At 39.6% G+C, this 25,362-nt stretch overlaps 1 protein-coding gene across 6 annotated transcripts in view; it reads right to left on the bottom strand.

Moving 5' to 3' along the window:
* celf4 (CUGBP, Elav-like family member 4) overlaps positions 1-25,362 on the bottom strand; it is a 1,180,733-nt gene that overhangs the window by 54,997 nt on the left and 1,100,374 nt on the right. For 4 of the 6 annotated variants that reach the window (XR_006310714.1, XM_043685031.1, XM_043685141.1 and 1 more), the window contains 3 exons: positions 19,923-19,988; positions 11,613-11,693; positions 2,759-2,902 (listed from right to left, as the gene is read on the bottom strand). Coding sequence is in view for 5 of the 6 variants with exons in the window: in XM_043685031.1 (XP_043540966.1) it covers positions 2,759-2,902; positions 11,613-11,693; positions 19,923-19,988 (291 nt within the window). In the remaining variant the exon portion in view is untranslated. The remainder of the gene's footprint in view (positions 1-2,758; positions 2,903-11,612; positions 11,694-19,922; positions 19,989-25,362) is intronic. The other 2 variants (XM_043685094.1, XM_043685193.1) reach the window with 1 other exon arrangement.

Raw genomic sequence — 25,362 nt, 5'->3', positions numbered from 1 at the left:
TATCTCTTAGCCTTCTGGCCCACAAACCTCATTCCTGATGAAGGGCTTATGCCGGAAAAGTTGATTCTCCTGCTTCTCGGATGCTGCCTGACGTGCTGTGCATTTCTAGCAACTTATTCCACACACACACCACCCTCTGCAGGAAAAAGTTGCCCCTTAGGATTCTTTTAAGTCTTTCCCCTCCCACCCTAAACCTATGTCGTCTAGTTCTGGACTCCCTCACCCCAGGGAAAAGACCTTGTCTATTTATCCTATCCATGCCCCTCGTGACTTTATAAACCTCTACAAGGTCATCCCTCAGCCTCTGACACTCCAGGGAAAACAGCCCCAGCCTATTCAACCTCTCCCTATAGCTCAAACCCTCCAACCCTGGCAATATCCTTGTAAATCTTTTCTGAACCCTTTCAAGTTTCATGACATCGTTCCGATAGGGGGAGACCAGAATTGCATACAATATTCCAAAAGTGGCCTAACCAATGTTGCGAACCTGCGTGTTAGTCAGTCAGATTCAAAGTCACTGCACACCCCTATAACATAAATAGGCAATATCCAGATGCTGTGAAATTTTTAAACTTTATTCTAATCTTTAGTAATTAAGTTATGCATTCAAATGCACTCCTTATTTCTTAAACACTGTAAATGTCAGACAGCAATTCAGAATTCTGTGACAACCCTTTGAGGACCATAAAAAGTACTTTTAATTTGAAAATTAAATAATACTTTTAATACTTTTAATACTAATACCTTTTCAACGATTACAACATCACTATACCGGACTGTCATAAAGCAGAGAATCATGTAGGACCTCATTGCTCATTCAGAACGGGATCAGCTCTGATCTTACATGAGGTTTGAATCTATTTTAGCAATCCAATTGCAGTCCTTAAAGGGTTTAAATATATTGCTGTGTCCTTTGGGGGAAATCCATGAAGAATAGCAATCAGATGAACAAGAATCAAGAGAATTATTGTCCTTATTCAGAAAAATTTGAAAAAAATGACAATGTTATATTTTGGATACTATACATTACCAGTTTTCTTTTACTAGCAGGGAAGACCAATATCCCACTGAATGCCACAGACATGAACAATCTTTGACTCTCTTTCTTGAGAATAATAACAATGTCCACTGAATAAAGTTTAAAATGTCACATAAGCCAAATATTACCTTTGATCTTTGGTTACATTTGTTTGTAGTCAGTACTTGTAGCACACACCAATAGAGCATTTAATTGGTTGGAAATGACTTTAGTACTTTGTATTGTTTTTTATTAGTGACATGTGTACCATATGATGATATACAAAAAATGTGTTGGAATTCCCATATTACAGTAAAACACAGTTTGAAAATCTCTGTTCCTCAATTTAACAAATATACAGATTGAATTGTGAAGGAAACCATTGAATCAACTTTTTTTAAAGAATTCAACTACTGAACATACTACGCTTAGCATTTTTGACGTTAATGAAACAGTATAAATTATGAAATATTTTGATGTTATCTTTTATTTATATTCCTCTCTGCAGTAAATATGTTTACACAGCATAGTTGGTCATTCTGCGATGCTACAAAATGTATTTGATGTTCACTAATTAGGTCATTAAATCTGTAGAGGTGTTTACAGTGGGACCCACTTGCAGCCTTTGATCTTGTTCAGGATCTTTTTCTGGAAGTTTCCAACATTATTTTAACTCGGTTGTTAATAATCTTCATTAATAGTACTGTGTATTTTAAGTGTACTACTTCTGGAGTTCCACTGTATACAGGTTAATCAATAGATATCTTATTTCCTTGAATACAACCAACTGACTGTAATTTACAAAACAGACATTTATCTTGTGTAATTAATAAATTTGTTGGAGGCAGCACAAAAATACCACGGGAAAATTAATGGAAAGTTGCTGTCTGCACAACACATTCTGATGGTAATGTGGCCTTGGTCCCTTCCAACTATTTAAATCTAGTTACTTTGGGATTATTAATTTCTCAGATTTTAAGGTTAATAAAAATGCAAAAACAACTGCTTAAAAATAAGTCAATGGCACAACATCTACCTTAGGCATGAACACTCAGACCATTTTTTTGGAATAATTTTCTTTTATAAGAAGTGATCCATGATCAAATATGTGCTGAATCCAAATGGAGCCTGCTATTCTCTTTCTAGACCCAAGGCAGAGAGCAATGACTCAACTGCAAGTTTTCAGTTCACTCTTGGAAGAAACAATAAACAGAATACCAGAACAAGAGCTGTCATATTCCAGAAACACATATGGCAAAGTCTGTGCTTTATTCTGTTCTAGAAAATATTCAAATTCAACTACAGGTCGGGGTTTGTCTTGTTCTAAAACAGTTTTGTCAGTCATAAAATAATGGATTATTCATTGGGGTTTTGTTTAATTTTTCAGTTATAACCCTTGACTGTTTGTACAAAAAGTATTCAAGGACCTTGTTCCATTCAAGGAAATACAGTATTCTGCACATCTACGTACAAGAGTTTCCAGTAAGCAAAGCAGGAATATTGTAATGTTAAATATAATTCAATCCCTTTTCCCTCAGCAAAACAGAACTGTAAATTAAAGCCTCAGCTAGGTTGCTGAAGGGAAAGGTTTAAGGTTAATCTACATAAGAGCAGAATCCTTCATAATTTGCAATGACTCATTGTTTAGACATAATTATTTCAGTGTATTGACATAAAATCTAGTCTTTAAAATCATTTCTCACAGAATAGCAATTGAACTTTTTTTTTATCTGTACCCACCAAAGCATTTACTTTGGTTTGTCGCTCGGTCCACAAACACTTTTGAGGAGATGACATTACCGAAAGGCAGGAACATTTGCATGAGCTCAGCATCTCCAAACTCCTGAGGAAGGTGATAGATAAAAAGGTTGCAACCCTCAGGACCTGCAGAAGAAAGGATGCACTGCATTGAAAGAGTTGAAACATGGTACAGAAATGGAAGATACAAAAATCAGCAGCTCAGTTCACAAACCTGTTTGAAAATGACACATTAGTGTTGTCACTAACAATGACAATATATATTAGCTTCTATGTCTTATTATCATACAAAATAGGCAACTTATCAAACTACATCAAAAGAAGCGCTTTTGTGGCCTGTCACTTGTATCAGAATATTTTCTTTTCAGCTAAGAAAACAAAGGATGGGTGGGTGAGCAACTGAATGTAGGGGACATCTTATAGTGCTTCTATTTCAATCTACTTTTTCCACAGAGCTTACCATTCTGGTCTTAAACCATATCCACACTATGGTTTGTCAGCAGAAGTATGGATGTGATGAAGGAGAAAGTTTACTGGATGTCACATCCAGCTGTGAATGACATGCACAACTGAATAATTCATGAGGGTGGAGGCTGCATGAATATTCCTATCGTCAGTAATGTCAGCAATTGAGAGGAAAAGACAAGGCTGAAACATTCACAGCCATCTTTAGGCAGATGTTCAGAGTGAATGAACAATTTCAGTCCTCTGCCGAGGTGCCCACCATTATAGAAGTCTCTTTAGCCAGTTGCATTCATTCCACATGATACAAAAAAAGGCTAAATTCACTATTCAGTCACAGGATGAGGCATCCCTGGTTAGGCCAACATTTATTGAACAGTTAAGAGTCAACCACATTGCTGTGGGTCTGGAGTCACTGTGGTCCAGACCAGGTAAGGATGGCAATTTCCTTCTCTAAAGAACATTTGTGAACTAAATGCAGCAAATGCTATGGGCTCTGAAAAAAAGTTTGCTGTAGTTCCAAAGGCTTATGTTCTCAAACTAGCCACATCTTGCACCAAATTGTTCCAACAGTAGAGTTACTAAATGAACATGTTCCTACAAAAGTAAAGAAATTGTCCAGGTATTAAAATAAAATCTGGTTGTTTACTGCCAAATCAATCTAACCTCAGTCATCATTAAAGTAATGGATGGTACATTGTCAGAGCTATCAGGTGCTACATACTAATAACTTGCTCACTGATGCTCAAGTTGGGGTTCCACCAGGGCCACTCAGCTCCAGACCATATTACAATTTTAATTTGAACATGGACAAATGAGCTGAACTCAAGTGTTGTGATAAGTGTGGCTGTCCTTGATAACAAGGCAGTGTTTGTTTCAGAGTGACATCAAGGAGCCTTAACAAAACTGATGCCGATGAGAATCCAGTGGAATTTATTTGCTGGTTGGAGTCATGCCTCACACAAGGGAAGGTAGTTGTGGTTGTTTGAGATAATCATCTCAACTTCAAGACATCTCTGCAGGGGTTCCTTAGAGGAATGGCCGAGGCCCAACCATTTTCAATTGCTTCATCAATGACCTTCCTTCCATCATAAGGGGGCAACTTCACTGATTATTGCATTGTGTTCGGTTCCATGAGCAGTTACTCAGATACTGAAGCAATCCATGACTGTATGCAGCAAGTACTGGTTAATATGCAGGTTTGGTCAAGTAACAAGTAACATTTGCACCAATTGCCAGAAAATGATCATCTTCAATGAGAGTGAGTCTTATCCACCTCTACCTACCACTCAATTACCACCATTGCATCCTCAATATCAACATCTGGGACTCACCACAGATCACAATCTAACTATAACAGTCAATAAATATAGTGGGTACAAAAGTAAATGAGAGGCAGGGAATTCTGTGTCAAGCATTCTTGTGGCTCCTGGAGTCCACCGTCTCGAAGTTGAGTCAGGAATGTAATGGAATGCTTTCCACTTGCTAGAATGAGTCGGATTCAAACAAAACTGACATCATACAGGACAAAACAAATTTCAACTACCTCAAAAATACACTCCCTCCACATTGATGCATTGCGCCCTATGTGAGACCACATCCTCCAGGCTAACGAAGAAGGTATTTGCTATGCTTCCCTTTATTGGTCAGAGCATTGAGTATAGGAGTTGGGAGGTCAAATTATGACTGTACAGGACATTGGTTAGGCCACGTTTAGAATATTGTGTGCAATTATGGTCTCCTTCCTATCGGAAGGATGTTGTAAAACTTGAAATGATTCAGAAAGGATTTACAAGGATGTTGCCACGGTTGGAGAGTTTGAGCTATTGAGAGAGGCTGAATAGGCTGGAGCTGTTTTCCCTGGAGTGTTGGAGGCTGAGGGGTGACCTTATAGAGGTTTATAAAATCATGAGGGGCATGGATAGGGTAAACAGACAAGGTATTTTCCCTGGATTAGAGTGGTGCTGGAAAAGCACAGCAGTTCAGGCAGCATCCGAGGAGCAGGAAAATCGACGTTTCGGGCAAAAGCCCTTCATCAGCAATAAGATATTTTCCCTGGGGTGGGGGAGTCCATAACTAAAGGCATAAGTTTAAGATGAGAGCCGAAAAATTTTAAAGGGACCTAAGGGGCAATGTTTTCACATAGAGGGTGGTACTTGTATGGAATGATCTGCCAGAGGAAGTGATGGAGGCTGGTACAATTACAATATTTAAGAGGTATGTGGATGGGTATTTGAATAGGAAGAGTTGAGAGAGGTATGAGCCAAGTGCTGGCAAATAGGACTAGATTAGGTGAGAATATCTAGTTAGCATAGAGAAGTTGGACCGAAGGGTCTGTTTCTGTGCTGTACATCTCTATGATGCTATGACCTGCCTCATGTTGACAACTGTTACTCATCTACAGTCAAAGATATATGTGAGGGCAGATTTCATCAGACTTCTGAAGCTTGGCTAATAGGTGAGTGGACTTGTAAAATGGCATTAGAAAACATCAGGAAGTGAGCCTGATATCTCCTGCTGCCAGGGAGTCTGGCCAGCAAGGGAATCTCATGGTCTAATTAAGGATCATGTCTTGCCCTGGCTGGCATTTTTACCACCATCAGTAAGGGCACTCACAGGGTGGGGAGACCGGCAGCTAAAAACTGGTACCCACCCAGCGGGTTCTACTCTGTGCTGGAAGGCCTACAACACTGGCTGCCCGAAGCTATGGTGCCACAGCTGGTAGGTGGTCTTTCCAATTGCCGGGGTTTATCTGCCGGATTCTGGAATGGTAAGCAAGGAAACTAACCATGGAGGTGTTCCCTCCCTCTTCCTGCAGCCTTAGCAATGGCCATTTCCAGTAACAGTGCTGCCATGCCTCTGATACCACCTGTCCTTTCATTGGGCTGGCTGCTCTGGGAGGCTGGTGGACCATCATCAGTTGCACAGTGACCTGGGTACTGGCTTTGCAATCGATGACCAGAGGTTAAATACCAACCGCAGTCCTGCTGCATCCTGGTACGGACTTGGATCTCACTTCTGCTCCAAGTGGAGGGAGCTCTTACCGGCTTTGAAATCCAAGCCACAGTTTAAGAATTGCAACCCTGGGAGTGGCACCTCCTATGAAATCAAGAGATAGCACTGCTGTTTCATCAACATTCCTTCACTGGCATTCCTTCACTGCTTGGCTGGATTACAGTTTTTGAAATGCAAAATGCACACACAAATGTGATTATGGTGTGAAGAAAAAGAAGTTCTTGTTTATATAAGAGGATTAGGTATGAGGATACAAACAACATTGATGATTTTACCTTCATTGCTTGTCATGGTCTCAAAAACATACATCCTAATCACAGTCTGTACTGGCCACTTCACTGGGGTTAGCACATGCTGGTGTACTTGTCTATTCAGCTCCTGTTTCCTTTGATTCTGCATCATCCTTAGAGGCTGGATTTTTTTTTCTGCACTGGAGGGATTCTACACTGGGTTTCGATGATTCTAACATCACAGGCCAAAGGAATTTATTCTCTGATCCTGATCCTGCAAGAATGAGGGAGTGTGACAATGAATGAAGTCGGGAGTGTAAGTAAGTTGTGAGTTATGGATGTGAGGTTTGTATCAATGCCAAGACTGTGAGTGAGGTCTGAATGATCAAGATAATTGGCAGGTGAGTGGTGGGGTACAGTGATTTGACATGTGACTGAGGTTAGTGTTGCAGTTGGCAGGTTATGGCTTTTTAATATACATTCACTGGCCTTGACAACTTTGAGATAACTGAACTTCTTGAGGCTCTGCATCAGGGTCCTCAGGGCTTGACCTACAGCATTGAACTTCATTGTAATCTGCTTCCATTACCCTTTGACTATGTGTCTTTGACTCTCACTGTAAATGCAGGACATTTCTCTGTCATTCCTTTCCATCAAGACCTCTGATAGTGTCTGAGATGCATGAAGCTCACTCTTCTCTACTGTGCATCCCTTTGGAGTTCTTTGACATGACATAGTTTCTGAGTATGCAGAGCAGTGGTAATTGAAACATTTGCCTCACACAGTGCAGCACTTGGTCTGTTCTCACTTTGGACTTGTTTCACAGGTTGACCTTTTCAAATGTGAATTAGACATCATGCAGTCTAGGGAGTTGGATGTGGTAGTAGCACAGTTAAGTGTTTTGAATTTGCAACCGCAGTTGAACTCCTTGAGCTGGCTTCATTTGCTGGTTTAAATTATCATGAACATTTGTCACAACTATTTAATTTTGTGTTGCGACTAATTCCAGCAAGTTTCCACAGTGATAATGAGGTATCTTGATGAAAAAGGTCAGAAGCAAGGCAGATTGGACTGCAGAATGTCTGGTAGGCATTGGAACATAAAAAATAAAAACATAAGTTTCAAATACAATTAACAATGGATGTAACAAACAAAAACAGAGATTGCTGGAGAACCTAAACAGATCTGGCAATATCTGTGGAGAGAAAACATTCTAACTAGGGAGCAGTTCTTTGACCGTGCCCTCACATATGCAAATGCTCAAACCCAACATTAGAGTGGTGCTGGAAAAGCACAGCAGGTCAAGCAGCATCCGAGGGGCAGGAAAATTGACATTTCGGGCAAAAGCCCTTAATCAGGAATGCTCAAATCCAGGCCAATACACACATACTAGCAGAGTTGAAACGGACTTTTTAACACTTGAGCTGTGTAACCTTCAAAGGGAAAAGCTCAAAATGCATCTGGAATTTTGGGATAGAATAAGTAGGGAATTGTTGTCAGCTCCTCATTATCTCTGTTGTTGAAAGATATTATTGTCCAGTCTGTTTTATGATTTGGACGTGCCAATGTTGGACTGGGGTGGACAAAGTTAAAAATCACATAACACTAGGTTATAATCCAATAAGTTTATTTGGAAGCACTAACTGTTGGAGTGCCATTCCTTCATCAGGCGGTTGTGGAGTATAAGACCTTATACTCCACAACCATCTGATGAAGGAGCAGCACTCAAAAAGCTAGTGCTTCCAAATAAACCTGTTGGACTATAATCTGGTGATGTGCGATTTTTAATGCAGTCTGTTTTAGTTTGTCTCTTCCCCCTGGACAATGGGTTAAATGGGTTCAAGTTCCCTTCGCAACCATAGATATGATATTCCATCGGTCTATCCCTCTTTGGAAGACCATTGAATTTATTTTTGCAGCAATTTTTGGATGCATCAACCATCTTTTGAAAACAAGGCATTTTGGAATTACAAGTTAAAATGTCCATTGTACTTTCCGGTTCTGAGCCGTGGCCAGGACAAGATGCACAGAGATACTGGAAAATTGCCAGATGCATTGACAAGTGAGTAAGGGGGAAATACAAAGCCAAGGTTAATAACCTGTCAAGAACTATAATTTACATTTTGTAAATGTTCCAAGGTACTTTGCAGAACAGAATCAGACAAAATTTGACATGGAGACAGGTAAGGAGATAATAGGACAGATTCTTGGTAATGGAAGTAAGTAGTTTACATGAACATTTTAAAGGTAAAAAGAATAGGGGAGAGGTGGACTGTATTTAGGGAGGGAGTCCCAGTATGGATCTCTCTCAAACCTTGTGTGAATCTTTGCTCTCAAATGCCAGTTTCTGAGCCTTCACAGAATAGCAGTGCAAAAAGAGATGTAAAAATCAAAGCATGTGAGGATCTTGAGCTTCACTTGTTTCATCTGGTTTACTTTGAAATGGATGAGACCTCGAATTCACACCACTTTATTTACCTCATGCAGTTCAGGCTTCATAATGAAAAGTGATTGTTTGGATGCTCCTGGTTGAGCACAATATGAATGAACTGAGAAAGGTGTATTCATGCAAAGTAATGTCATACAATTTGCTGCGCTAAAGCTTTTCAATTGTACCTGACAGGGTTGATTTTTTTTAAAATTCCAAAATGCAAACAAAATTAATGAATTCTTGTATGCACTGAGCAGTAAAGTTTTACCAAGACCCTGCAGATTACTTGCATTAGTGGCATTTACTTATTCACATTATTGAGAAAACTTGAAACAAAGAAGTCTGTCTTAGAGCTGACAGCAGCCCATTTCCACTTCATTAAAATGCATTAGACTTGGCTTCATTTCAATGATGGGAGCATAGTATTTCTCTATTTTAATAGTAAATTGAGTCCTAATGAATATTTGCTAACCAGTATTCCCCTGGCTAATATGTTATTGTACTTGCTAAGCATGAATTGCTAATGCTAATACAGCTTTACACAGAGGGTAGAGGCCTCTGTGACATCTCTTTGCAAACAAAGGTGTGAAAATATATGTAAGTGTCTGCAAATATCTTCAATGTCACCCACTAGGTTTCTACTTCAGCCTTTGTGTGTTTATTACATTTTGTAGCATACTAACTTATTGGACAGGATTCACCATTTTCAGCAAAATTGTTTCAGGATGCACTTTAGAAAATCTCAGTCATAAAATACGCAGATATTTGCCTTGAAGATTTTTCACTGAAATAAGTAAATGCATTTATATAATACTTTTCATGACCTTAGGATGTCACAAAATACTTCACAGCCAATGAAATACTTTTCAAATGTTGTAATATATAAAATATAGTTGAGTTGCAGTGCAAGATGACATTGTGTTCTGCTCTGGATGTGTAAACTTTAAAGGAGACGAGAAGTTACAGTTTGGATATACCACATTCATTCAGCTCAACCTTCTTGACATTGTAAGGACTAAAGCTGCCAAAGTTAGTCAAAATAATGCAATTAAAATGTACTGTAAGGTGTTACAGTAGCAAGAATAGAGATTGTCACTAATGCTTATAAGTAGAGATTACTCAATGTTAGTCTTTCTTAGGCTATCAAAAGTAGTGAGACAATGCTAAATATGCTGGTTACACCCTGAAGCATTGTCAAGTAAACAGATCAGTTAATACTTCAGGTGCAAATACATCTTCATGGCTATCTTCAGAACAGATGCTGACTAATTTTCTCCATTTTTCCAAAAGTTTCTAATCTGTTTTCTAACTTACTAACTGAGGGAACCTAACTAATAGCTCAATATTAAATGCACTTATCAAGTGTGGAACTGGTACAGACCAGACGGTGACACATTTGATCACAAGTTTTTTTCTTAGTTAAATAAACTTCTGCCTTTGACCCTCCAACCACATGGAATCAATGTCAATTTCACCAGTTTCCTAATCTCCCCTTCTTCATCTTCTTCCAGATCCAACCCCCCAACTTGGCACCATCCTCTTGAGCTGTCCTACATGTCCGTCTTTCTTCCCGCCTATCTGCTCCCACCGCCCCTCTGACCTATCACAATCACCCCCCAACTTCATCTACCTATCGCTTTCATGACTTCCTTCCCACCAGCCCCACCCCCCTCCTATTTATCTCTCAGCCCCCTTGGGCCCACCCCTACTTTCCTGACGAAGGGCTTATGTCCAAAACGTCGATTCTCCTGCTCCTCAGATGCTGCCTGACTTGCTGTACTTTTCCAGAGCCACACTTTTTGACACTGATCTCCAGCATCTGCAGTCCTCACTTTCTCCAACTCAGTTAGATTGGCAATTTGTCACATCAGTCAAAGTTCCTGATGCAGATTGCTATTCCATAACCTTACTGAGAAAAGCATTCAAGTTAAATTATGATACATCCTATTGTAGCACCAAGGGCTGCATTTTCCTTTGTCTATGATTCACCAGGTAACACAATGTACAGCTGGTCTGAATAATGTTCTTAGATCCAACTTGACTCAGTTCGGTGCCTAAATGTTGAGTCAGAGAAAGTTGTTGACTCTAACACGGCTTAAAAATTAGCTTGACAAACCAATACAGCATTAGATTATTAGATTTCATTATGACTAGAATTACTTTTATTGTTAAGTATTATATTGATGTTGCTGATAAGACCATAAATTATATCTGACTGTTTCAGTGGTTCAGGTAGAAACAAAAGACAACATTATTTGAACATGTGATTGAAAATAATGACAACAGCATGAGTTCAATTGCCATTCTGGCTGACATAGGCTTGGGATGTACCTTCAAATGTGTCCTATATTTGATGTGGAGTGTTGCCTCTTTAGCTATTTCACAAATTCCTTCTTTCTAGTACAGAGATGTCTATGTTCTCTCTTAAACTGTGTTTTTGTTTTGTTTTATATGTTCATTGGATGTGGAAACCATTGGCCAAATGAAATGGTGCACTCTCTGGGATTTACATTGTTGCATAATCATACCCAATTGAGCCAACAGTCAAAAATGATAACATTTGCTCCACTTAGTATTTCAAAGACCATTTACTTTTTCATGAATTGTGATGATGACTGAACAAATTCTATATAGCTTGAATCCATATATAGTCTGCCCTGGTAATCTATCGATGTTATGAATATAGTGAATAACTTACCTTCTCTCTGTTGCTGGGGTATCATTGGAGGTGGCTGTGGAAAGGCTTGACTAATCTGGCCATAGGCAGCAGGATAGGCAGCTAGAATGCAGAGATGATATCCCAGATCAGTGTATTGTACAGTTTAACTTGTAATTTAGTGCAAACTGTGTTGACAAAAATTATAACTCTTTTTAATCGCTAATGTAAATTTTACCAATAAATATTCTCTCCTCCTTTTCTTAAAAATCTTGGAACTGTTATCTGGAGCACATAACCTAACGCCCTAAGGAAGGAATGATAAACAATGCAGGTAATATGTCCAAAGGTTATAGTGAGTGAGGATGGAACTGGTTTCTCTCATTTTAGCATCAAAATGGAAGTTATTCAACCTCTCCAGCCAAAATATTGGACAGCTGTGTCAGGTTAATAACTACAAGGCAAGATCTTGATAAATCTCCAAAACACAAACATTGGCCTCTGGCAAGCAATTACTCCCTTGCGAATACAATCCCAAACCTACCTCATTAAAATTTCATCTATATTTGGCCAATGTTGCAAATTTTTCACAAAGATAATGGAAATCAATGCAAAACAAATGGCAATGGACAGTGACATTTAAATATGACAATACTGCATTATGTGAAAAAGTTACAATCATTAAAGGTCAGGGCGCTAACATTATATTTGTTGTACAAGGCTATAGCTAATATGTAACCCTTTCCAATTATCTTGGGAAATGTCTAGCTCTCTCTTCCCATTGAATTTCTGGAGATAACTTTAACTTTTGTTAAGTAAGTGTAAAATGGGCGATTTGTCACAATCCGGACTTGAATTTCTGACACACTGGATTCTGGGTAATCCAAGATGGGGATGGGAAAATGTTGTGGCTGTATGAGCTGCTCCTTTTTTGAGGTATTTTCAGAGTTGGAACTGATTTCCTTGAATTCCAGGAGTAGTAATTACTGTTTTACAAGCTGTTGCATTGTTTTGGAACTTTGGGAATAAAAAGATCAAAACAATGGTACTTCAAAAAAAAAGAAAGGCAGACAAAGGCAGTGGCAGTGACCACATGGGACCAAATGGAGAAAGAAGCCTACAGTGTTGTCTGACCCAGCAGTGAATACACCATTTAAAAGGCAGCTGGATGAGTATATGAATAGGAAGGGTTTAGAGGGATATGGGCCAAATGCTGGCAAATGGAACTATCTAGGATATCTGGTTGGCATTGACAAGTTGGACAGAAGGGTTTGTTTCCGTGCTGTACAACTCTATGACTCAAAATCAAAAGTCGAATAATTGGTGGTCAGTTTGATACTACCTGTTGTATTGTGTTTACTTTAGTCAGCATAAGATTTGTATGAATTGTCTGTGGTCAGCAAACTTTTGGAAAGAATTCTGAGGGATAGGATTTGTGACTATTTAGCAAAGCATAAGTGTGATTAAAGGCAGTCAGCATGGCTTTGTGAGGGGCATGTCATGCCTCACAAATCTTATTGAGTTCTTTGAGGTGTAAAGTCAGGTCGACGACGGTCGAACAGTTGATGTGGTGTATATGGACTTTGATAGGCATTTGATAGGGTTCCCCATGGTAGGCTCATTCATAAAGTCAGGAAGTATGGGATACAGGGAGATTTGGCTATCTGGGTTCAGAATTGGCTGGCTGACAGAAGGCAGAGAGTGGTTGTAGATGGAAAGTATTCTGCCTGGAGGTCAGTGTTGAGTGGGGTCCCGCAGGGCTCTGTTCTTGGGCCTCTGCTCCTTGTAGTTTTTATAAATGACTTGGATGAGGAGGTTGAGGGGTGGAGTAAATTTGCAGACGACTACAAAGGTTGGAGGTGTCATCGATAGTAACCCTATCTGACCCCCTAATCATCTTGTACACCTCAATCAAGTCACCCCTAACCCTTCTTTTCTCTAATGAAAACAGCCCGAAGTGCCTCAGTCTTTCCTCATACGATTTTCCTTCCATACCAGGCAACATCCTGGTAAACCTCCTCTGCACCCGTTCCAGTGCCTCCACATCCTTCCTATAGTATGGGGACCAAAACTGCACACAATATTCCAGATGCGGCCGTACCAGAGTCTTATACAACTGCATCATGACCTCAGGACTCCGGAACTCAATTCCTCTACCGATAAAAGCCAGATTATCGGTTGAACTCGAATGCTGAATATAGGATTAAAAGCAGGACTCTTGGCAGTGTGGAGGAATAGAGGGATCTGGGTGTGCAAGTACATAGATCGCTCAAAGTTGCCACCCAAGTGCTAGGGTTGTTAAGAAAGCATATGGTGTTTTGGCTTTCATTAACAGGGGGATCAAGTTTAAGGTTTTGCTGCAGCTCTACAAGTCCTTGGTGAGACCACATTTGGAATATTGTGTCCAGTTCTGGTCACCCTACTATCAGAAAGATACAGGGACTTTGGAGAGGGTGCAAAGAAGGTTTACCAGGATACAGCCTGGACTGGAGGGCTTGCCTTATGAAGAAAGGTTGAAAAAGCTTGGACTTTTCTCTCTGGAGAGAAAGAGGAAGAGAGGAGACCTGATCGAGATATACAAGATAATGAGAGGAATAGAAAGAGTCAACAGCCAGAGACTTTTCCCCAGGGCAGGATTGACTGGTACGAGGAGTTATAGTTTGAAGATATTAGGAGGAAGGTATAAAGGAGACGTCAGAGGTAGGTTCTTCACACAGAGAGTTGTGAATGCATAGAATGCCAACTGTGGTGATGGAAGCAGAGTCATTAGGGATATTTAAGTGACTACTGAACATGCACATGGATAGCAGTGAGTTGAGGGGTGCATAGGTTAAGTTACTCTATTTTACATTAGGATTAAACCTCGACACAACATTGTGGGCCAAAGAGCCTGTTCTGTGCTGTACTTTTCTATGTTCGATGTTCTATATTCAATGCTGATTTGAATTACTAAGGGGAACAGTTTACAGATCCTCCTCGGGGCAGGAAAATCTCCTTTCTTCAGATATTGTGGCTACAATTCGCTCCTTTCTCCATTAAATCCAGTAATCCTCTTAACAAGGCTACTCCAGACACAGAAGGCACCGATAGTGTTCCTATAAAACAGGAATGCAATGGGGGACTACAGAGAAAATCATTTAAAATGAACCAGCAATACTTTTTGATGGGGTGTGGGCATCAGTCATAAGGTTCTGATTGCCCTCAAGCTGTTGCATCAGTTTAGTATAACTTGCATAGTCATTTCAGAGGTCAATCTACCATGCTGTTGAGGATATTGGGGAGCCACGTGTAGGCAGAACATGTCCAGATAGCAGGTTTCCTTCCATAATGGGGACCTTAGCAAACCAGATGGGTTTTTACAACAATCAATAATAATTCCATGGTTACCATTACAAAGAATGGCTTGCACTTTCAGAGTTATTAGCAAAACTTTAATCTCACTAACAACACAACGGCTTATGTTGTCAGGGTATTCCCCTTAACCTCTGGATAACTAACCCATTACCAATACATCAACATTCCACATGAGACTCCCTACCTTTGTGTCATGGGTAAGCTTGGCTTATTGTGAGAACAAGAGAACTTATTACCAGCCTTAAAACAAAACCCATGGAGTACATGAATTATTTCCTTTTATTCTTGTTCCAAGTGTATTTTCTATTATGGTCTGCCACTAACTTCTCTTCTTTGTCCTCTAAATTCAAGGTTCATCATGACCTCACGGTCTTTTCATTAAGCTTTTGCTGGTCCCTTCCGGTGCTATTTAAAACAACAACTGCGTTTCACTAAAATGATGCGTGAGTACCATAAGGAAGCATAACATTTCAAAGAGGTATTGAAAGAAATGGGTTAATCTGTGACAAATGGATTTCAAAGCAGGCAATTGTGAAGTCATCCACCTCAGAACTATAAGGATAAACCAAGTTTTTTTTATTAGTCAGAAACAGCAGAGGTCCAAAGAAACTTAAAGGGAAGATAGTGGTTTAGTGATAATGAGATTGAACTCAGAGAGGTCTATACTGCTGCTTTGAAAACACAGGTCCAGTCCTGCTGCAGCTAAATGGCTGAGTTTACTTTAAATTCCCTACAATCTGATAATGTGCTCGTGTAAAGAGTTAACACATCGTTCCTTTCATTTATATGTATATTCCTGGCATTTATATACGTTATTAAATCCTACCTATTTCTGCTCTCTGTATTGTAATTTATGTAATAAGCATTCCTGGACAACCATCACATAATTCTTCTGAAGTGTGCCATTTAATTTGGTGCTTGCTCAGTGAGTTTATCCTGAATAAGATTTTATTTGCCCTGTTGATTTGTTCTGCAGTGAAACTGAACAAATAATGTTTAGTAATTTCTAGACTAACTTCAAGCTTCGCACATTTTAAGTTTGAATGGAGATGCCTCTGGGGCAGTAATAATTTGGGACTGATGTTTGCCCCTTTACTCTTACCAATAATAAATCAAAGTAGTAACTTGTGGTAGAAACAGAGTAAAAACAAATCAATGTTATTTCTGCAAAGAATCTGTTTGATCTCTGTTTTTGGTATCATAGAGTGATGAGAAATTCACTAGCAACATGATTTCCCGCCTGGGAAGAGACTGACTCTAAATTGTTAAAGGAGATTCAGTTTTAGTTTAACACTTCTTGGATACAGATCTGTTACTCTCGCCTACTTTGTAGTATTCAATTGCCTGACTGTCCGAACAGCATGTTGATAGCAGACCCCCTAATGATCTGCTTGGCTGTAGATCAGGTGAATGGTGTAGAATCTCAGAACCCATCTCTCTCCCTCTAGTGGCCCTTATCATTACTGGACACCAAAGAGATGCTATCGTACAAAATGGAAAGAAATGTACTGCATCTTACACATTTCTGAAAATTGAATCGATCTCACAGACACCTGTCATTCCCTACAATTCTCTGTTCAGAATATAATTACTTTTGATGAAATGCTTTGGTACCATTCCTTTTTGTAACAAAACAATATGAAGAAACTCTGATATTCTTGACATTGCAACAATTTGCTGCACAGATCCTCAAGACAGTGTACCAGAGAGTTCTAAACATACTATGAGGTGCTTCTGAAGTGCACCTAATGTCTGGTGTAAATCTTGTATTGCAATGAAAAATGACTGCGGTATAACTTCACTAATATAATTGTTCTTAGGGCAGATAACTAAGACTATTATCACTCCAATCTGGAAAGCAATTAAAATTGAATCAATGCAGAATGCATGCAATGATTAAATTATTGCCAAAGTGAGTTTGTGAAACATTTTCCTCATTTGGAAATATATTGCAATAAATACAGGACAGTAGCAATTTGATACTTGAAAGGTCAGATGACAAAACAAAACTATTTGCACATTACAAGTGTGATATCAAACCACATGAAAGACATCAAGAAAGAAATAACTTCCTATTTCTTGCTTCAATTCTTTGGAGCTCTCTTTATGTCCAAAAAACCAATTGCATGAACTAAAAGATACCTATTAGACATTTCAGCTGTCAGTCAAATAACTCTGAGGTAAAGTGCGCTTTCCTTTATCCCTCAAAACTATCTCCTTCCCTATAGTTGTTTCTGGCACCATAAATTACTTTAAGCTACTCTATAATTTTGATGAAAAAAATAAAGTTGTATTGACATCATGCCAATCGCATGTTAGTAGTATAGCCAATTATTTTGAGATCTAGTACTATGCATTTAGGTAATGCATATAAAATTTAGCCTGCTATATATTAATTTCAAAATGATGGTCTGCTAATATCAGTGTCATTGACATGAAGCTGTTTAAATGACAGATAAGAATAAATACAGGAATTCTGCAGGGTTACCTGTGCTATAACTCTGGCAGTAGAGAGCAGGAAGTAGCGTAAATGCTACAAAAAGGAAATACTTTCATACATAATACAACTTTCATGACCTCAGACTACCCTAAAACAGTCAATGCAGTATTTTGAACTGTTGTTATTGCTGTAATATTGAAAACATGGGCAGCCAATATGATTCTGGAGAGATGTGAAAATAACAGGGCTGTTGTGAGAATGCTGATGAATTTAACTTGCCCATATTGACTGGGACTGGCTTTGGATAGGGAGCAATTTGTTCGGTGTGACCAGGAGAGTTTTTTGAAACCAAAGGAGAAAATGCTGGAAAATCTCAGCAGGTCTGGCAGCATCTGTAAGGAGAGAAAAGAGCTGACGTTTGTCAAAGTCGGGCATACTGAGCCTGGTATTGGGAAATGACCCAGCTGACAGGTGATCGAAGTTTCATTGGGGGAGTGTTTTGGGAATAGAGATCATAATGCCGTATGTGTTCAGATACTTATGGATAAGGATGAGAGTAGACCTCAGATAAAAGTGTTAAATTGGGGAAGGCCAATTATGATTGAGTTAAGCATGAATTAGAGAATGTGGATTGGAAACAGCTGTTTGAGGGTTGATTCTACATTGACGTGCAGCACACTTTCGGTTAGGCCACATTTGGAATATTGCATGCACTTCTGATCGCCACACTACCAAAAGGATGTGGATGCTTTGGAGAGGGTGCAGAGAAGGTTTATCAGAAAGTTGCCTGGTTTGGAGAGTTTTAGTTACAAGGACAGGTTGGATAAAGTCAGATTATTTTCACTGGAAAGTCAGAGACTGAGGGGGAGACCTGATAGAGGTCTACAAAATTATGAGAGGCATGGATAGGGTAGATAGTCATAGGCTCTTTCCCAAGGTGGAATAGTCAACTACAAGAGGGCCCAGGTTCAAGGTGAGAGGGGGGGAAATTTTAGGGAGAAGTGCAGGGAAAATTTTCCAGACCATTGTGGGTGCCTGGAATGCACTGTCAGTGGAGGTGGGGGTGGAAGCAGACATGTTAGCAATGTTTATGGTGTATCTTGATAGACATATGAAGAGGAGGCAAACAGAGGGATAGATACCATGCACGGGCAATAAATAGCAGGTCTAAATAAGGAATAGGAATTGGTGCAAGCTTGGAGGGCTGAAGGTCCTGGTCCTGTGATGTACTGTATTATTGAATTATATAATTTGCATACAGCAAATAGTAATGATCAGTTAATGTGTTTTTGTGATATGGATACAGAATAAATATTGGTCAGTATACAGGGATACCTCTTGTGTCTTCTTTGAACTAGTGTGATGGGATGTTTTACATCTACCTGGGAAGGAAATCAGCTTTGCAGTTTAATTGCTCATCTGAAAATTGCGATCTGACAGTGCAGCACTACCACAATATGACACTGAATTGTCAGCCTTGACCTTTGCACTCTAGTACTGGACTAGGGTTCAACACCACAAAGGAGAAAGTGAGGACTGCAGATGCTGGAGATCAGAGCTGAAAATGTGTTGCTGGAAAAGCGCAGCAAGTCAGGCAGCATCCAAGGAACAAGAGAATTGACGTTTCGGGCAAAGAAGGGCTTATGCCCGAAACGTCGATTCTCCTGTTCCTTGGATGCTGCCTGACCTGCTGCGCTTTTCCAGCAACACATTTTCAGCTTCAACCCCACAAAATCTAACAGACATAAGATTGTTACCAACTAGCCATGGCTAGTACACAAAATGTATGAAATTGGTCATAAAATACTGACATACAATAGTAATATTTCATTACTTTAGTTCTGTTATATATTTCAGTTAATAGAATAAGTATGGACATATATAATATTCTTTAAAAGTCTTATTTATACTTCACTTTCTAACAAATGTCTATTACTATGCAGACTGGCACACCTCCTGTTTTATTTAGTTCAGAATATGAGGTGACAGGACTATACTATCGACCAGAGTCAACATTGGTTCATAAATTTACATCTGAGAATGGAAATTACATGTGCCAGAGTAAGCTCTTTTTCTGTCATTCCTGTGCAATAATGCTAAACTGTAGGAAATTCTATCGTCTGGTATTCCTGAACTCACTCACTAAACCAAACCTTAGACCTGGGTGAATGATTCTTTGTTGGATAACAATGGGGGCTCAGACAGAGCTAGCTAATCTGGATTGAACATTCAGAGTTACTCCTGTTCAGAATCCTATTCTACTGTATCATCAACATAGGATTTTCTAAGAAGTGATTCCTGTCAAGTTTGCATTGTATAAATAATTTTCATTTTAGTTTCACATACATCTAGCATACGCCTTTCTGAGCATAAAGAAAACTTGCATTCAATGTAACATGTCAGCCTTAAAATCATTTCGGAAGTTGAATAACTAGGCAAATTTCATCAGACAAACAAACAAAGTATTTCCATTAAAGTTAACATTTCGAAACTTCCTGATAAGACTGAACGTTTTAAAAATGACTCAAAGTAGAGCTAGACAAAGTGTTAATACTAACGACCTGCGTATTGCTGCACTCCAGCGTATGCTTGCTGCAAGGGATCAGCTGCAGTTGGACTTTGTGCTGTCAAAACAGAAAGAGGAAATATATTAATATTCCATAGCTCGGTAAGATCCGCATGACTGATGACTGCAATGTAGTTATCAACACAAGATTAAAAAAGATTATTGAATCTTATATCAAACTTTATGTTTTGAAGGGAGCTCAAATTGGGAAAATAAAATCTGGGTGGTTTTCTCTCGAACTTACGTGATTCAGAAGGATTCTGCTGCAGTGACCATTCTCAGACAGAAATAGAAAATTGCTGCTTTCTAAACAGTTAAAAGAGGGTTGGATATCTTTATAGAATCAAAGTGAGTTCAAAGGACAACATAAGGACTTTTTATTCCAGGTTTGCATATCATTTAGTGGTAAACTGAAGAGGTGTGAGGCTTTCTCTCAAAGCATTTTCAGTCTGCTCAAGTCAGAACAGACTCCATCTCCAGATTATTGGGTTCTACGGATGTGAAAATAGCAGTTACTGAAATTTGAAACAATGATGGGATTCTGTGCGTGTGCCAAACATCTAGCTAACCCAATTGCCCTGAAAATAATGTCTATTGGAATGGTGGCCACAGCAGGCCGTTACTGTCCTAGTTGCTCACTCAGAGACAGGCACTAAATTATCTACACACCCAAAGCTGCTGGAAAATTTAACCTAAGGGGCGAGGTGGCTGATCTCAGGGTCCCTCTTATTTACGTTCATGTGGCTCTGATGGTAACATGACTGCATTTAAGTAGAAACCAAATGTATCTCTAGATCTGCAAAGGTTTGTGGCACTTCTTTGGCCTTGGACCTCCAGGATAAGCTTCACTCCTGTTGGGGGAAGCAGCTGTTAAGCAACCTTCTGTTGAATATACTGACTACACTGGCCTCTGAGACACGTAACTGAGTAACTGTCCCTGTTCCCCAGACAATGGGGTCCGTGGTTTGTGTGGATCCAGGGACCGACCAGTTTGAATGCACCTTATACATTTGTTTGTCCACTGAATTGATTAGTCTGCATTGAAAGCCATTATTATACCATATATCATGTGGCATCAGTAAAACGTGAATTCCTATCAACTCACAAAACAAAACTCCAGTCACAAACATCTCACATCTTTTGACTGTTTGGTATATCTTTCATCTCCTTGGCTTTTAATCACAGTTAGTCACAATTTACTCCTGGGTGAAGGTAGAGTTAGGTGGGGTGGCAGCAGACATCAGAGGGGTTATATGGATAAAGGCCTATCACACACAATGGATGCATATCAACAAAATCAGGTTCCACTTATATAGACTAGTGTTGTCCAATGTTTTTTCCATGGGGGTAGTAATACTTCAATTTTTCTCTCACATGGGGACAGTGTAAAAATTTCAGAAAAGTACAGTTTGATATAACAATAGATGTGTGTTTAAAAAAAAACAAAATTCCAAAGCAATAAAAAATAGCCATTTAAAAAACCCAAAGGGCTGAACCAACAAATAAAATTTTTGGGCACGTATCTGCTTCACTCACAAGGATTACATACTTTCTTCCTCATCCACATTCATAAGCACACAATCTCATAAGCACCTACCTCCACCTCACCCACACACATTGACTCTCCATCCTTCCTTCCCCATTATATATTCTCATGCTCTCCTTCCCTCCCTTCCACCCTAACAGACACACTTGCACTCTCCTTTTCATTTGCCCATCCACACATACTCTCCATCATTCCTTCCCAGCCATACACACTCCAATGCTCACACTTGCCCTCCATCTGACCCGCCGACACATATACACTGACTCTGTCTTTCCCAATCATCACACTCATGCACTCTCCCTCTGGCCCTTTTCACTCATACTCTCTGTCCCATTCTTCCTCTCTTCTATATATACTCACTTTTCTATCATCCTAACTGTATGCTCACTTCCTTCTGCACTCTCTCCCAACTACACACACGCGCGCGAATTGTGGAATTTGTTACTTAAGGAAAGATAACATTTCACTGGAAGCAGTTCAGAGATGGTTTACTAGGATGATCCCTGGTGTGGAGGGATTGTCTTATAAGCAAAGGTTAAACAGGTTGCAACTCTACTCCCTTGAGTTTCGAAGAATGAGAGGTGATCTTATTGAAATATATAGGATTCTTAAGAGGATTGACATATTTAATGCTGAGAAGATGTTTGCTCTTATGGGAGAGTCTAGGACTGGAGGACATAGTCTCAGAATAAAGGGGCACCAATTTCAGACTGAGATGAGGATGAATTTCTTCCCTCAGAGGGTTCTAAGTCTATGGAATTCCTTGCCGCAGAGAGCTGTGGGGACAGAGTTCTTGTCTATATTTAAGGCTGAGTTAGATACATTCTTGATCAGTCGAGGAAGCAAGGGTTATGGAATTAAACAGGAAAGTGGAATTGAGGAATATTGAATCAGCCATGACCCTACTGAATGTTGGACCAGTCTTGTGGGATTGAAAGGCCTACTCCCGTTCCTTGTCTCATGGTCAGATAGGACCGATGGGCAAGACCAACAGAAAACCTTTAATGAACAAAATATCTCATTGCATTTTGTAGGAAGCATTATCAAACAAACTGACACTGTGTCATATAAGGTGACATTAGGAAGCACCTTAAAAAAATACACAATGTGATAATTTTAAGGAGCAACATAAAGTATGACATAATGGGGCAGAAACATTGAGGGGGCAATTGTTATCTTTGTGTCAAGGCAGCTGGAATCACAACCACCAATTGTTGAATTGGTGGTTGTGACTGATGAAACAAACAATGAACAAGAGACCAGCATCGGAGGGTGCAACCATTTTGAAGAGCTATGAGGATGATGGAGGTTACAAATATAGTGTGCGAAGCTTTGGCAAGATTAAAGAACACGAGGTAGAGACCTTTAAAATTGAGCTATTGTCAGGCTAGGGCCAGTGTGGAATACTGAGCAAAGGGATAATTGGGCATGCTGTTTGGTGTAACTCTGGACATGGTGACAGAGGCCTGAACTAACTCAAGTCTATGTCGGATGTAAGAAGGAAGGCCACCTCAGAAATCGCTGCAATAGTCAAATCTAGGAGGTATCCAAGGCTTGCTTACAGCTTCAGCAGACGAGAGGGGATAGGGGTGAATTGAGAATACTATGAAGGTGGATATAGCCAGCTTTATTGAAGGAATAACTACATGGTTTGATTTGGACCAATTTGGGATCCAATTGGACATGACATTACAAACAAATGTCTAAATTCTAACTGACCATGTCCTGGTATGGAACATTCATTAATCATGATTTAGATCACCTGAATGAGGGTCATCCATACTTCAAAAATAATCTTAGGACTCTGATTTATTTGAATAACTAAACTCCTACCATTTTTGGCAGGAGTACTGGTAACCAAAATTGAGCACTATTTGAATGGATCTTTCCATTTTTGTCTGACAGGAGGTGGCCATTTAGTCCTGAGACTGAGTTCTGCCTTTCAACTAAATCCCAGGGAGATGAGGTTGTAGTGATGGTGTCAGTGATTGGTAATCACTGCTCTTGGGGCAAAGGTTTAAATCTCCCTATGGCAGTTGATGGAATTCAAATTCAGTTAACCAATCTGAAATTGAAAGCTGGTTTCAGTATTGGCAAGCCTGAAACTCTCATTGATAAAATACTGGGTTCACTGATCTCCTTCAAGGAAAGGTATCGACCATCCTTACCTGTTCTGGCCAATGTGTGAGTCCTGACCCACAAATGTGGCTGAGTCTGAAATGGCCTAGCAAACTGTTCAGTTTAAGGCCAGTTAGGCTCGGGTAACAGTGATCATATCCCATGAAAAAATAAAGGCAAAAATGACTTGAATTCTTAACTTAGCTTTAATGAATTTGCATTGATTCTGTACCACCAGAACAATCAACAAAAATCAGATAAACTTGGTTTGAATTTGGCTGGCTTAAATCTCAGCAGCATTCTTAAAACAATCAACCTGTTCAAATATGTTAGGTCATACTTCTAGAGCAGGTAGATCTTGAACTCGGACCTTCTGACCCAGAGGTAGGGACACTACCAATGTGCCACAAGGGCCCAAAAGCAGCTTTTTGGTAGTGAGGTGTTTCAGATTTTCAAAACCGCTTCCTGATGCTGAAAACAATGTGGGACAGAAACAAAAATAGCCATTCCTATCTTCTGAGAACTCAAATTTATCCTCATTTTATTCTAAAATGACAGGAACTTCCCAAACCTACTTTACCTGCTCTCAGTTGCAGTGTCTGCCTCGAGAACACTTTGCTAATCTGCATTCTTGATGGCAGTAATAGCAAATTAAAGTAATTAATGAGAAAGGCAGAAAAAAATACACAGAAGAAAACATTCTTCTTACTAATATCACTCTTGCATATGAAGATGGATTATTCAAGAACCACATTTATAATTAAAGACAATGCAGCTCAATGTGTTAATTAGACAGTGTGAATCCGGTTTAAGTAAAACTGTTGCAGAACATAGGCATTGCACAGAACATCATTAATCAAGCTGACATATTTAACTCTTTGAGTACTTCAAATTGGCAATATTTTGGTTAAACTCAACAATGCATGGAAGAAGAATGCATTGTACTAGCTCTTTACTATTTCACTCATTTGTACCCAATTTCAGATTTTAAACCATTTTTCTTGCTTTCCTCTCATTTTTCTCTTATTCAAGAGAGGCTGATCTGCTACCCGTACCTCACCCAAGTGACTAGTCTTCATGAGGCTGGGTAAAGAATGCCATACTGCCAATTCATGTACTAATGCCAAGATTGCAAGCATCTGCACTTTCCAACTAGGACCACCAGATGGCAACCAGGAGCAGAAAAACAATGTTATTTATCCCCCAGTAGACCAGGGAAACTGAGGCCAGTTACAGTGCACTGACTGCTACTTATCTAGACAAGCAAATTGAGCGCAGGTTGTCAGTTCAACCTGTAGGTTTCTGGTCTGTGTAGTTCAAAAATCACATTGAGCAGTACACTTACCAACTTATCTTTGAATTACCTTCAATGTCTTTGTGCTGTCTAAAATACCAAAACTATTGTCTGCTATGCCAGGGAGGAGTCAAACAGAGAAAAAGTAAACAGCTTTCTGGAAATTCAGGCAAATAGACAATAGACAATAGACAATAGGTGCAGGAGTAGGCCATTCAGCCCTTCGAGCCTGCACCGCCATTCAATATAATCATGGCTGATCATTCCTAATCAGTATCCTGTTCCTGCCTTATCTCCATAACCCTTGATTCCACTATCTTTGAGAGCTCTATCCAACTCCTTCTTAAATGAATCCAGAGAGTGGGCCTCCACTGCCCCCTGTAGCAGAGCATTCCACACAGCCACCACTCTCTGGGCGAAGAAGTCTCTCCTGAGCTCTGTCCTAAATGGTCTACCCAGTATTTTTAAGCTGTG

This window comes from Chiloscyllium plagiosum, chromosome 1, assembly GCF_004010195.1.
Source record: "Chiloscyllium plagiosum isolate BGI_BamShark_2017 chromosome 1, ASM401019v2, whole genome shotgun sequence".
Lineage (NCBI taxonomy): Eukaryota > Metazoa > Chordata > Chondrichthyes > Orectolobiformes > Hemiscylliidae > Chiloscyllium > Chiloscyllium plagiosum.
Note: the sequence above shows the minus strand (reverse complement) of the source record. Positions and strands in the feature narration are given on the sequence as shown.